This window comes from Alnus glutinosa, chromosome 13 (assembly GCF_958979055.1).
Source record: "Alnus glutinosa chromosome 13, dhAlnGlut1.1, whole genome shotgun sequence".
In the NCBI taxonomy this organism is placed as follows: domain Eukaryota; kingdom Viridiplantae; phylum Streptophyta; class Magnoliopsida; order Fagales; family Betulaceae; genus Alnus; species Alnus glutinosa.
Window position 1 is genome coordinate 4,389,597 of NC_084898.1, and position 12,795 is coordinate 4,402,391.

Genomic DNA, 12,795 nt, shown 5'->3' on the forward strand with positions numbered 1-12,795 from the left:
GTTTGAATTGTAATAAAAGGTTATTGATGTAATATAAATGTGGAAGAATGATTTTTTTTTTCTTTTTATTTTTAAGAAAGTTGTTTGGTAATAGAAAAAAGAAAAAAAAAATGACTTCTCTTTAAAAAATAAAAAAATAATAATAATAAATAAATAAATTAGGGGAGTGTATTGCCAAACACACCCAACATCAAACAGTATAATTTTTTATTATTATTTTTAAGTACAATGAGAGAACAAAACTCAAGGAACAAAGAACGAACAGGTGAAATCTTTTCATCACATGGAGGAAAAGAACTAGATAAGGGAGAATGAATGAGAATGCAATCAGAAAACATTCTGGTTGTGGTACAAATTGCAATATAATAGACACAAAAATTTACACTTTAATTAACTTTACTAGCTGTGCAGCTAGTAGTTGATGAAATGATAGAGTAAATAGCGAAAATGATGGTCGCATGCAATTCTCAAGTCTTGAGTAATGACGGGTAATTGAAAAGCTGTAATAACTATAAGTGAATCACCTTTCAAAATAAAAGTGGATAAACCCAAAGAGATAGCCAGCCGAATTAGCAAGAGAGCAACGAGAGCTCCAGCCACCGTACGTAAATGAGAGACAAAGTCTATTTAGGTTCTTTCCCAAGAGACAGAAAACGAGAGCACAAAGAAAGAGCGGACCACAGTTTCGTTTCTTATTATATGTTCAGTTAAAGTAAAATTAATGGAGTCAAACAGTGTGATTAGTATCTATTATATTTAATTAACCTTGGCTGGTTAGTGGCTGCTGTTAATGGATCGTCTAGAAGTGGATTAAGATATTGAGAAAAGAAAAAGAGACTGGTGAATTATTAATTCTACTAAGTTGGTGGCCGGGGCCAATGGTAGTGCTAAATTTCAGGGTCATTAAACTATTATTAATGAGGTTATCCAAAAGCTGCTTTACTTTGTAATATAGACATTACAAATGTTAATGGTGTGAACTGAATTCATTCCTGCTTAATTAGTCGTATAGTGCTGGCCAAAAAGAAAAAAAAAATCATCTACTAATAATAACAATTCATGGGATACATTTTGAGAAATATTTGTGATACTACACCCTTTTCCTCCACTGCCGGCAGCCTGTTTTGGGGGGTCTCTGCTTCAGTGTAGTATGTTTTTTTCTTTTCTTGGGTCACAGTTTGCTTGTGTTGGGTTCAATTTTTACGGGAATATTTGGTGGCTAATTGCTAGATCTAGGGGTGTGCATGGGGCGGGGTGGGGTGGGTTTTCGTCTTTTTTGGCCCCGCCCCGCACCTTTGCGGGTTGGAAATTTTCAACCCGCAAACCGCACTTGATAGAGACTAACCGTGCGGGGCGGATCACTGCGGGGTGGGTTCGCGCGGGGCGGGGATTGCGGGGCGGGGCGGGTATTTTGAGTGGTATTTACGTAATTTTGATTTTATTTTGTAAAAAAATAAAAATTCAAAAAAATACTGGTTTTGTAAATAAAAAATTAAATTCATATTTCCATTCAAGAACATTTTCTATGGAATTAGTCTTTTAAACTAAAAGCCCTATTAATTATAAGATAAAATTCTAAGAAACATGATTTCTATTTTCTCTCATTAACAAAGCATAATTGAATAAATGTAAAGAATAAAAAGTTATAATATTTCATTATTCCATTTATTCAATTTTCTTGTCTTTTTCAGAAGTAATGAAAAGATTATTTCAAATAACAATACAATAAAAAAGTGTACACTTTAACATCCCATGAAATTGAACCATAAAAATTGTATTTCTCACACAATGAAATGAGCTAGTGGACTCCTTTTTTATTTATTTTTTCTTTTTTTCTCCTTTGTGCGGTGTGGGGCGGGGCGGGGCGGGGACCCGCATTTTTTAAAAGGCTAAACCCGCAACCCGCCCCGCAAAAATTTCTCAAATTAAGACCCTAACCCGCCAAAAAACTTGAAAACCCGGTCATCTGCGGGGCGGGGTGGGGCGGGTACTGCGGGGCGGGGCGGGAATTGCGGGTTTTGCACACCCCTAGCTAGATCTAGTCTCTTTTATTTAGAAAGTGAGCGTTAATGTAAAAGAGGCTCAAATGACTTTCTTGTAAAAGTTATGTTTCTGCTTAGGCAGCTGTTTTTTAAGCCAGATCTTTCTGGTTTAGAGAATGGGGGATTTGTCCCTTATTTTCAAGTTGTAAGCCTTGGGCTATTCATCAATGATAGATTCCGTTTCTATTCAAAAAAAAAAAAATTAAACCAATGTGATTTATTAAGGTGTAATGCTAGTCTGTCATGAGTTCAATCGAACCGGCCTGACTCCATCAATTTACTCTTTATTTAATTAAAATATTTTACGTGTTAGGTCTCACTAATTAAAAAGAAATTTAAGCTCACACATGAGGAGAGTATTAAAGTATTGACATTTTCCTATTAACTTAAGCTTTTGAAACAAATCGTAATTTAACATTTTTATCATATAATTATTTCAACAATGTTGACGTGCCAATCTAAATTACTCATTTAATTTTTTTTATTAAATAGAAATTAATTGTTAGTTGAAAGTACCACATCAATTTTATTGGATGAACATTATATAAAATTATAATGTCCAGTATTTCTCTTTAATAAATTATCAAATCACGTGTATTACCCTCATCTAATTTGGCATGCTCCAACTGATATGATTTTACTAAATTAATTGTGCTTTAAGTCATGTAATGCAGACATCTCACAATTGTATGTTTGGAAAATAAAGAAACACATACATTTTATACACAAAATTGTTTCCATTTCTGGGATTTGAACCTGGATTCTTGTCAATAGAATTGCCATAGTGCTACAGAGGATGTGGTGATATTTCTTCCCCTATGTATTTACTTATATAATTGTATCCTGATAAAAAATTAAAAAATTAAAAAACAAAAAATTAGAAAATTAGAAAATTAAATTTTTGCATGAGTAGAATTGCCATATTGCTACAATGGATTTTGTGTTATTAATTCCTTGTTTTTTAATTATAAATTTGTAGCTTGATAAGAAAAGTTTTTTTTTTTTTTTTTGTAGATAGAAAAGAAATATTTAGATTACAAATTTTTTATGTTGCCCAGATCCGAAGATTCTTTAAAGAATCCTGATTTTGAGGATTTGGAAACTCTAAATTTAGAGTTTCCAAATCCTCAAAATCAGGAATGGAATTGAATTAGATTTTTTTTATTTTTTTTATGAGGAGGAGCCAAAACATAAATAAAAGGGTTAATTTTAATTTTAACAAGGGCCAAGCTTTCTTTTTAAGTCAAAAACATATATATTCAAAATCCTGGCTATGGGAGGCAGCTGCTCCTCTAGTTTAGTCCCTGCTTAAAATCTCCCAACTTATAGTCATATTTATAGCAATCTTAGATCTAATTAAATCAAAGATGGAATCAAGATTTTTCATCTGAAAAGGCCGCCAAAATATAATAACCAAGTCATCCAAATCGGTTAGAATTAGCCCATACGTTTTTAAAATATATATTCTTTTATTTTAATTAGTATTCACAGTATTTTCTATTTTTTTTAAATATATTTTTTATTGTGAAAATTGAAGGAGAAAGGAGACAAAAGAAAAAAAAAATAAAATAAAAAAGACGAAAAAGACATGCTAGATATGCTCTTAAAAAACATTTTTAGTACATAAAAAGTTATTGAAAGTAAAAATGAGTCTGTTTCATAAAAATCAAAAAATTAAAAATATAAACTTAAAAATACCACTTCATTGACTTTAATACTCAAAAAATAATAAAATAGAAAAAAAATATTCTTTTTGGATAAGCTTAAAAATGAAGTTTTTTTACTTTCAAACTTTATTTTGAATGACGAAAGCTATGTTTGCCAATGAGTGAACGTCATGTGGAGAACCTGGATCCTTCTCCCTCACTAAACTCCACTAGTGTAGGTGCTCCACTACTCCGTGCTTTTCAACCAGATTTCAATACCTCACCTCAGCTAAATATTTTACTTCCCCCTATACGAAACGAATTCCAAAGCTGATTTACTTTGGCTTCCTCCCATTCACAAACTTCTTCTAAACAACTCCGGCATCCCAAATATTCCGGCAGTTATTGATCATGCTGCAGGCCCGGTTGAAGAAGGGACCGGCAGCCAAAACTACCACCATCCTCTTCTTTGTTATTGTCATCACCCTGGTCACCTTTATTTCTTCTGTTCGCTTTAACAGTACTGTAAGTGCATATATACTTGTGTTCCTGCTTTACTCCTGTACTTGTTTCAGAAAATTTGTACACCCAGTTTGACTTTTTTTTTTTTTTTTTTTTTCCGATCTTGTAGTCCAAGTTTTCCGGTGATAATTCAAGAAGCTTAGCTATAATAGTCTCTGCAAAGCCTCGAACACCCACCAAGAAAGCTAAAGCTCATGAGTTCCCGCTGAACTGTTCCATTAATCAAAACCAAACAGAAACATGCCCGACGAATTACCCGACAACCTTCGACCCCTTCAACCTGGACCCGGCGCCTGTATGTCCAGACTATTTCCGGTGGATCCAGGAGGATCTACGGCCGTGGAGAGCGGCAGGAATCAGCAGGGAGATGGTGGAGAAAGCGAATAGGACAGCACATTTTCGGCTTGTGATAGTTAAGGGCAAGGCTTATATTGAGAAGTACAAGAAGTCTATACAAACGAGGGACGTGTTTACCATATGGGGGATTTTGCAGCTTCTGAGAAGGTACCCCGGTAGGGTTCCGGACTTGGAGCTGATGTTTGACTGCGACGACTTGCCGGTCATCCGATCTCGCGGCCGGAACACGACTGCTCCTCCGCCGTTGTTTCGGTACTGTGGTGATAGGTCGACGATGGATATTGTTTTCCCTGATTGGTCCTTCTGGGGTTGGTAAGTTAATGTTAACTTGTTTTTATTTTATTTTTATTTTATTTTATTTTTTTTATTTTTATAGATAGTTAATGTTAACTTGTTAATGACTTATCTTTTGTGTTAGAGAATATTAACTTTGCTTAACTCCGTGTCATCACATTTTTAATTATTTTCTTAAACTTTTAAAAAATTTAATTTAATATATTTATCTTTTATTTTTATTTTTATTTTTTTAATTTTACTTGTGTCTTAGGATTGTTTTTTATTAAGAGAAATGATCCCTACACTCATTTCTCACAACAGCCCCACAACAAGCTGATGTGGCTGATAATATTTTATTATTTTTTTACAAAAAGAAATGAAAAGAAAACAAAAAAATAATAAAATATTACAAGCCACATCAGCTTGTTGTGGGGCTGTTGTGAGAAATGAGTGTAGGGATCATCTCTCTTTTATTAAATCTTAACGGATGTGTGTCATAATTTTTAAAATATTTAATTTTTTAAAAAAAAAATATATATATAAATTTAAGCATTGATCGGGATTTAATAAAATTTGTAAGAATACGCACAACTGAATGTTTGAATTTTTATATATATAATAAAAATATGGATATTTTTAAAATTTTAATAAAATTTAACGAAAAATCTTAATGAATTGATGAAATTAAAAGATAAATACACTAAATTAAGAGCTTTTAAAATTTAAGGAGATAATTATAAAAAGGGCTATAATTAAAAAAAAAAAAAAAAAAAAAAAATTAAGTGAGGTTTATTTTGTGTTATTTTTCATGGTTTTGATGTAGGGATGGTAGGTATAGTAAATACTAAGTAGTAAGTAAGGTCCATGCATGCTAGAATGCACTGCTATGTACCTGGAATTAGCCTAATGCTTGTCGGTTTTACTCTAGGGTTGGTCCCATGTTACAGCTAGGTCTAAAACGTGGGGGCATGTACCATTGATGTTGGTGTCCTAATGTCACAATCGATTGATTAGCTGGTCTCTCTTGTTTCTTCTTTACACGTGACCTATACCGCCGCCTACAGGGGAGACAAAGGTGGCCCCTTAAGGTCGAATTTCCAACAATTTACTGTTTAATAATTTGGCATATACTGTAAAATAACTTTTATAAAATTTATTTATTCAAATAAATTTTAAACTGATCGATTTTTTATTTTGATAATTGAGTTTTATATAAACTCTTTTACGTATTCAGCCTAAATTGCTAACAATAAAGTTGTGGATATATCTACGGTATAAAGTATGTGAATCATTTGTTTAGGATAAGTTGGCCCTCGACCACTCTTGTTAAAGGATATCCTTGTTTAGGATCAGGATCTTCTCCAGTTAAGAGGAATTAGAGAAGAGTCGGTTCCTTATGTTGAGGGGCAGTTTTATCATGTGAAATTATAAAACTGCTTCTCAACATAAGGGACCAATTCCTCTCCGATTGAAATCTAACTGGAGAGGAATCTGATGCATCATTGAAAAGGCAAGGATTTTGATTCCTTGAAATTTGGGAAGGGAAGAAGAGAGGAAATGTTGGGCTTGGGTGTTTGGAAAAGTGGACTTCATACCCCAAGCTGCTAGAGACCTGTACAAATACTTCGAGCCCCGAACACCCTCACTTATTCTTTGCCCAAATTTGAGAAATGGAATTCGTTTTTTAAACTTAAGAAAATGGATGCTAGTCAAAAGGCTTAGATCATTCAATTACAGTGATAAATTACATTTGCTTCTTCAATAATGGAAATAAAAAGACTATTTCACAAGTGCTATATGTTGTTTATATAGGGCTGAGATAAATATAAAGCCATGGGAAGGTTTGCTGAAGGAACTTAAACAAGGCAACAACAGGAGCAAATGGATCAAAAGGGAACCATATGCCTACTGGAAGGGAAACCCTTTTGTAGCTGAAACCAGGAGAGACCTCCTTAAATGCAATCTCTCCGATACACACGATTGGAATGCTCGCTTATATATTCAGGTAATTTCAAACAAGCTAGGATCCTCTACAATTATAGCGTCTAAATTTCACACAATTCGAATACTCCAGAGAGAGAGGAGGGCTGAGGAGCTTACTGCTCTGAACAAGTAAACCCCACAAGCCCCCTCTTTATGGAATGTCCGAATTGCGTGCAACCCTAATTATAGACAATTTCAATCTTGATTTCAAAAATATATATACATTAACAAAATGGGTATAATTTTCAGGACTGGATACTTGAATCTCAAAAAGGATTTAAGAGATCAGGTCTGGCAAGCCAATGCACACACAGGTATATATATATATATATATATAGAGGCTGTAATATTCACTTGTTTTTAATTATTAAATATAATCTTATATTTTTATTATATTATTTCATGACCCATATAGATACAAGATCTACATTGAAGGATATGCATGGTCTGTGAGCCAGAAATACATTCTAGCCTGTGATTCTGTCACACTGCTTGTAAAACCAAAGCATTATGATTTCTTCACAAGAAGTCTACAGCCTTTGCATCACTACTGGCCAGTAAGGGAGGACGACAAGTGCAAATCCATCAAATTTGCTGTAGATTGGGGAAACAATCACAAACAAAAAGTGAGCCTCTCTACCCAACACAATTTTTTATTTGGAAACAACTACACTTAGCCCTTTCAATCTACCATAAATTTTGTAAGAAGAGTACTACTACATATACGACCCCGAGTGCTCACTTTCTGCAGTGAAAATCACAATTGAATTAAATAATAAGTGCAAATACATGTAACTTCAAACGATGATTAATTTTCACTGTTATGTCTGGAAGTAAGCACTTGAAAGTTTATGTGTAGCATTTCTCAGTTTTTAATGCCCTTCCAATCTTTCAATTTGGTTAATATATCCTACTTATCTACTGTTTAGGGTTACAATGTTCTCGTTCTACTCCCAAAATAATAAAAATACCTTGCATGATTTAAAAAAAATAAAAAAATAAAAAGACAAAAGGACAAAAAATTCAGCACTATACTCATTCAAAATAGAAGGGAATGAACCCTTTTTTTGTTGTTGAATTTTTTGTCGGTTTTTTTTAAAAAAACTAAAAAATAATTAAATATCTTATGTAGGGCTATTTTGCCATTTTGGGTCGTAGAAGGGGGACATTGTAACCCTAATATAATGATGAATTACATTAACCAAATTAAAATTTTGAGAAAACATTACAAACTGCATGGTAGAGATTGAAAAGAGTAATTGTAGTTTGCCCTTTTTTGCTCTTCTGCATTTCTTAGCCAATAGATCTATAAATCTCAATGACTATATATATATATATATATATGTAGGCACAATCTATTGGAAAAGCAGCGAGTGACTTCATTCAACAAGAGCTAAAGATGGATTATGTGTATGACTATATGTTCCATATGTTAAATGAATACGCTAGCCTCTTGAATTTTGAACCACAAGTTCCCCAAGGAGCAGCGGAGCTGTGCTCTGAGACCATGGCATGTTCTGCAAATGGGGCAGAGAAGAAGTTCATGATGGAGTCCTTAGTGAAGAGACCTTCTGTGACAAGCCCATGCACCATGCCTCCTCCTTATGAACCCCGTGTTCTTGCCAATTTCTATAGGAGGAATATCAATATAATAAGGCAAGTGGAGAAGTGGGAAAATAAGTATTGGGAAAGTACACAAGTTCCTCATAATAGTTCTTAGTCTTTTTTCAGTAATTCATCTGAGAATTTTTTTTTTTTTTCCCTCCAGTGGGAATTGGTGATATGAATTGAAGTATAATCCTGACTGTCAAAATATGATGTAAAGGTTCGCTTGAGTTTTTGAGACAAATAATTATTTAATATAGCATTGCTATGTTGATTCAGCATCCTTCATTCCGAATCGAAAGTGTGTTTAACTTTGTGATTTTGTAGGCCAAACATGTTTTTTAAAATGTGAAAAAAAAAATAAAAATAAAAACTTTATTAGCATGCAAAGGAATTTGTCTTTAAAAATACAGAATTTTAAATGGACGTTTTACAGATTTTACCAAATGTTACACCGTAATTTTTTTTTTTTTTTTAAAAAAAAAAAAAAAAAAAAAAAGAGAGAGAGAGAAAGAAAGAAGGGGATTAAAATTTTTTTGTTAAATCTTGCCAAAATTCTCAAAATACTCCTCATTTTTTTAGGAAAAAAAAATTATAGGATTCAAGTGTTGGTTAGAATTTAACGGAATTTGTAAAAATACTCATACCTGAATCTTTAAAAAAAATTTGATAGGATCGGATTTAACGGAAAATTCTAAAAACGGAGAACTGAAATTGAAACTTTTTGAAAAATAAATATCCTAAATTGAAACATTTTAAATTTTAAGTACTTTCTTTTAAAAATGATGAAAGTTTAAAACTTATAAGAAATTCTCAAAAAAAAAAAAAAAAATTGTAGTTACATCATAGCAGTTTGCAATTCACAATCAACCCTAACGGTCCATAACAAGTAGCAGCCCATGGACTCAGATGTATGAGTCTCCGAGCCCAAGTGGTCGTAAGACTCACCCAAGTCACCGACTTAACCTCTCTTCCCACACAGTCGGTGTCCGGATGTATTAAGTCCTCCTTCTTGGCCTATTGATTCCCTCAACCTAATATCCTGCGAAACCCACAAGGAATTTGCTGAGGAGATCGAAGATGTCGATACGTACCGCAAGATCTAATCGATCCCCGAAATACTTTCCCACCTATCCCGACTACCCGTCAAGTCTCTGGTACGTTTACAGTGCGTTTCCAATTCATGGTTTGCCCTAATCAACGAGCCACGTTTCATCAAGATGCATCTCCAGACCAACAGCGAACGCACTCTCCTTGTTCAGACATGGGACTGTAAGGCTGATCGGCCGCTAAACTACTACTTGGTCAACCTTTCCGACGAGAGTCGGCCCGTGAAGATATTCCCGCCATTCTACAATCCAGACAGATTCTCCAAGATCGTAGGCTGGTTGCAATGGCTTGGTTTGCATACGCACCTATGATGATGAAACTGTGATTTGGAACCCATCAATCAGAAAGTACAAGAAATTGCCCTCTCTACCAACGGTAAGCGCTGGTCTCCGGCCCAATTTTGAATGCACGTACAGATTCAATTTTGCATTCGGGTATGACCCGGTCAACGACGATTACAAGGTTTTGAGGATTGTGGAACGCTTTGAAAGCAGGAAAGAACAGCTTGCATGGGCCTTTGAAGTTAAGGTCTACAGTCTGAAAGCGCATTGTTGGACAAGTAGCAGCAGTTGATGTCAATATGTCTTGCTTGCATCTTTTCGTTATTTTTACTGGAATATCTCAACAAGACTATATTATAGATTTCTGTTTTGGTATGTCTCATTGTTTTTGCTTCTGATTTATTGTTATTAGATTACTTAATAAAAATAGAATGTTTTTACTGAAATAGAAGCATAGGAAAATTACTAACACACCCAAAGTTTCTGTTTTTTTTTTTTTTTTTTTTTTTTTGGTATAAATTTGAACTTCTGTTAAAAGTTATGGAGTTATACAATTTGATTTAAAATGTCAAATTTTGGTAATAGAGTTGGGCAGGGGTGGAGCAACCAGCTCTATCGAAGATCTATCACTTTTTGGCCTTTTTCAGGCACAAAATCAAACCTGTTTACATGACTTCACATTGTGGAAGCCATAAAAATTCTATTGGAATCATTATTTATTTTGGGCTTTGCTTATTCCTATGCTTTTCTTTTTAAAAGCATAACATTATGATAAAAATTAGTTCCATAATAAACTTCATCTACAATTAAGTAACTGTGACTAAGTGATAGACTTTAATTGTAGCTATGTCATAGTCTTTAACTGTGACTAGGTAATAGTCTTCAATTGTAATTAGATCACAGCCTTCTACTGTAGCTAGGTGATAGTCTTCAACTATATCTTGAATTTTTAATCACCTAATATACTCTAACAATTTTAAGGGCTGCATTGACATTTTCTGAAGGGCTATTTTTCTTCTTTTTTTTGACAATTATTTTTCCATTTAACCTTAAAAAAAAACAGTAGATTTATTGAAATTAGGATTCTAATTTCTAACTATTGGTGCTAATTAGCACGTGGGTATCGGTTGATTCAGCCTTCTTTTCAATATAAATAATAAATATATATATATATATATATATACACGTTCGTCTCCATTTAAACCTACGGGGCCGACAGCAAAACCCATCGACTGAATTCAAAACTCTGGAGAAAGAGACGAAGAAGGAATTTACTCAGCGCCGAAAGATGTGGATGTGGATACTTCCGGAGGAGCTAATCGCCGGAATACTTTCCCGACTGCCGGTCAAGTCTCTGTTACGTTTCCGGTGCATTTCCAAAGCATGGTTCGCTCTAATCAAAGACCCAACTTTCATCAACATGCATCTCCACAGCAACACAGAACGCACTCTCATTATGCAGACAACGATGACAAGGAACCTTGAGGATGATCGGCGGCTAAATTTATATTACTTCTTGGTAAACTTATCGGACGAGGATCAGCCCGTGGAGGTCTTCCCGCCGTTCTATGATCGACATATATCCTCCTTCCCTGAAATCATCGGCTGTTGCAATGGCTTGGTTTGCATCCGCAGTTATGAACATAAAAGGACTGTGATTTGGAACCCATCAATCAGAAAATACAAGAAATTACCCTCTGAGCCGACCTTGCTCGCTCCTCGTTGCCGTTCCTATTTTGCATTCCGCGGGAAAGATTTTGCATTTGGGTATGATCCAGTCAACAACGATTACAAGGTTTTAAAGATTGCGCAATACTTTGAAAGTCATGAAAGCAACGAATTTGAAGTTAACGTATATAGTTTGAAAGCACATTCGTGGAGAAGAGTAGAAGACGAATGGCCTTACAAGCACTTGGATGTAATTTCTTCGGGGCCGGTTTATTTGAACGGTGCTTTCCGATGGTTGGTTAAGACTCAGGCTGAGGAATCCGCCTTGTCGCATTCAATATCACCGCCGAGAAATTCCAAGAGCAAACGCTTCCGGTTGAAGTCGAACCAAATTAAAATCGGTTAGAACTTTGGAGGTTTTGAGAGGATCACTCTGTGTTTCTGCATATGGACCGGGGGAACGAGCCATTGAGCTTTGGATGATGAAGGAGAGTAGTTGTTGGAGTCGGCTTTGTGCTTTGCCTTTGACTTTCCGGCAAGTAGTGCTCTCAACGGACGGCCAAAAGGTTCTGATGAAGATGGATCATGGTTTCTTTTATTGGTATAATATAAAAAATAATACACGCAGTCATGCCTTCATGGTTATTGGGCCTCATCCTCATGGCTGCAACAAGGTCTGGACAGGGACTTGTGTGGAAAGCCTCTTCCTCCTTGATGGTGATAATGTCGATCTTGGAATTGCTTAAGAAGGGCTTAATCAGTGAAGAATCGTAGACGTTTTCAATTGAGTCATAGCTTGACACAGTCCGTAATCAGATCGAAGGTACTACAAATTGAGTGTTACTTTGAGAGAGTATGTGTATTTTTTCGAGTATTCTAACAACAAATATATGGTTATGTCTTTAGTAATATAAATTATGAAAATTGGGTTTTGTTTGGAAAATGTAATTTGCCTTGTGCTTAATTTATTCATTGCTTGATTGTGGCAAAGATTCTACTGACATGGTTCTCTGTTATATTAATTTCAGTGAGGGTTAATGGCTTGAATTACTTATTTATTCTACATAATAGTTAATTTTGAAATGAACTTTTTGTTAAGGATATCTCTGCAATATCCTCTGCTGCTCATACAGAGAAGATCACCCAATGCAGCAAACCAGTTCAGCAATCTAGTCAGCATCCTCTACATCAGTTGATGACTTGATTCAGTAATCCAGCCATTAAGTGACTCTTTGTAGGGATATACATTTGCTTTCTGTAACTATCATGAGTGTAACCGGAAATATACAGTTTATGTTATGGGAA

General features: G+C 34.6%; 2 protein-coding genes across 2 annotated transcripts; both read left to right on the forward strand.

The window, feature by feature from the left end:
- The first annotated feature begins 3,934 nt into the window (after positions 1-3,934).
- On the forward strand, positions 3,935-8,712 carry LOC133854155 (uncharacterized). Its single transcript, XM_062290215.1, has 6 exons — positions 3,935-4,213; positions 4,320-4,879; positions 6,656-6,848; positions 7,076-7,140; positions 7,242-7,452; positions 8,175-8,712. Exons 1-6 carry the CDS (start codon positions 4,100-4,102, stop codon positions 8,544-8,546), a joined length of 1,515 nt encoding a protein of 504 aa, XP_062146199.1. The 5' UTR covers positions 3,935-4,099; the 3' UTR covers positions 8,547-8,712.
- Positions 8,713-11,110: 2,398 nt separating this feature from the next.
- On the forward strand, positions 11,111-12,264 carry LOC133854623 (F-box/kelch-repeat protein At3g06240-like). The gene is made up of 2 exons (XM_062290861.1): positions 11,111-11,891; positions 12,119-12,264. Exons 1-2 carry the CDS (start codon positions 11,111-11,113, stop codon positions 12,262-12,264), a joined length of 927 nt encoding a protein of 308 aa, XP_062146845.1.
- The last annotated feature ends 531 nt before the right edge of the window (positions 12,265-12,795 follow it).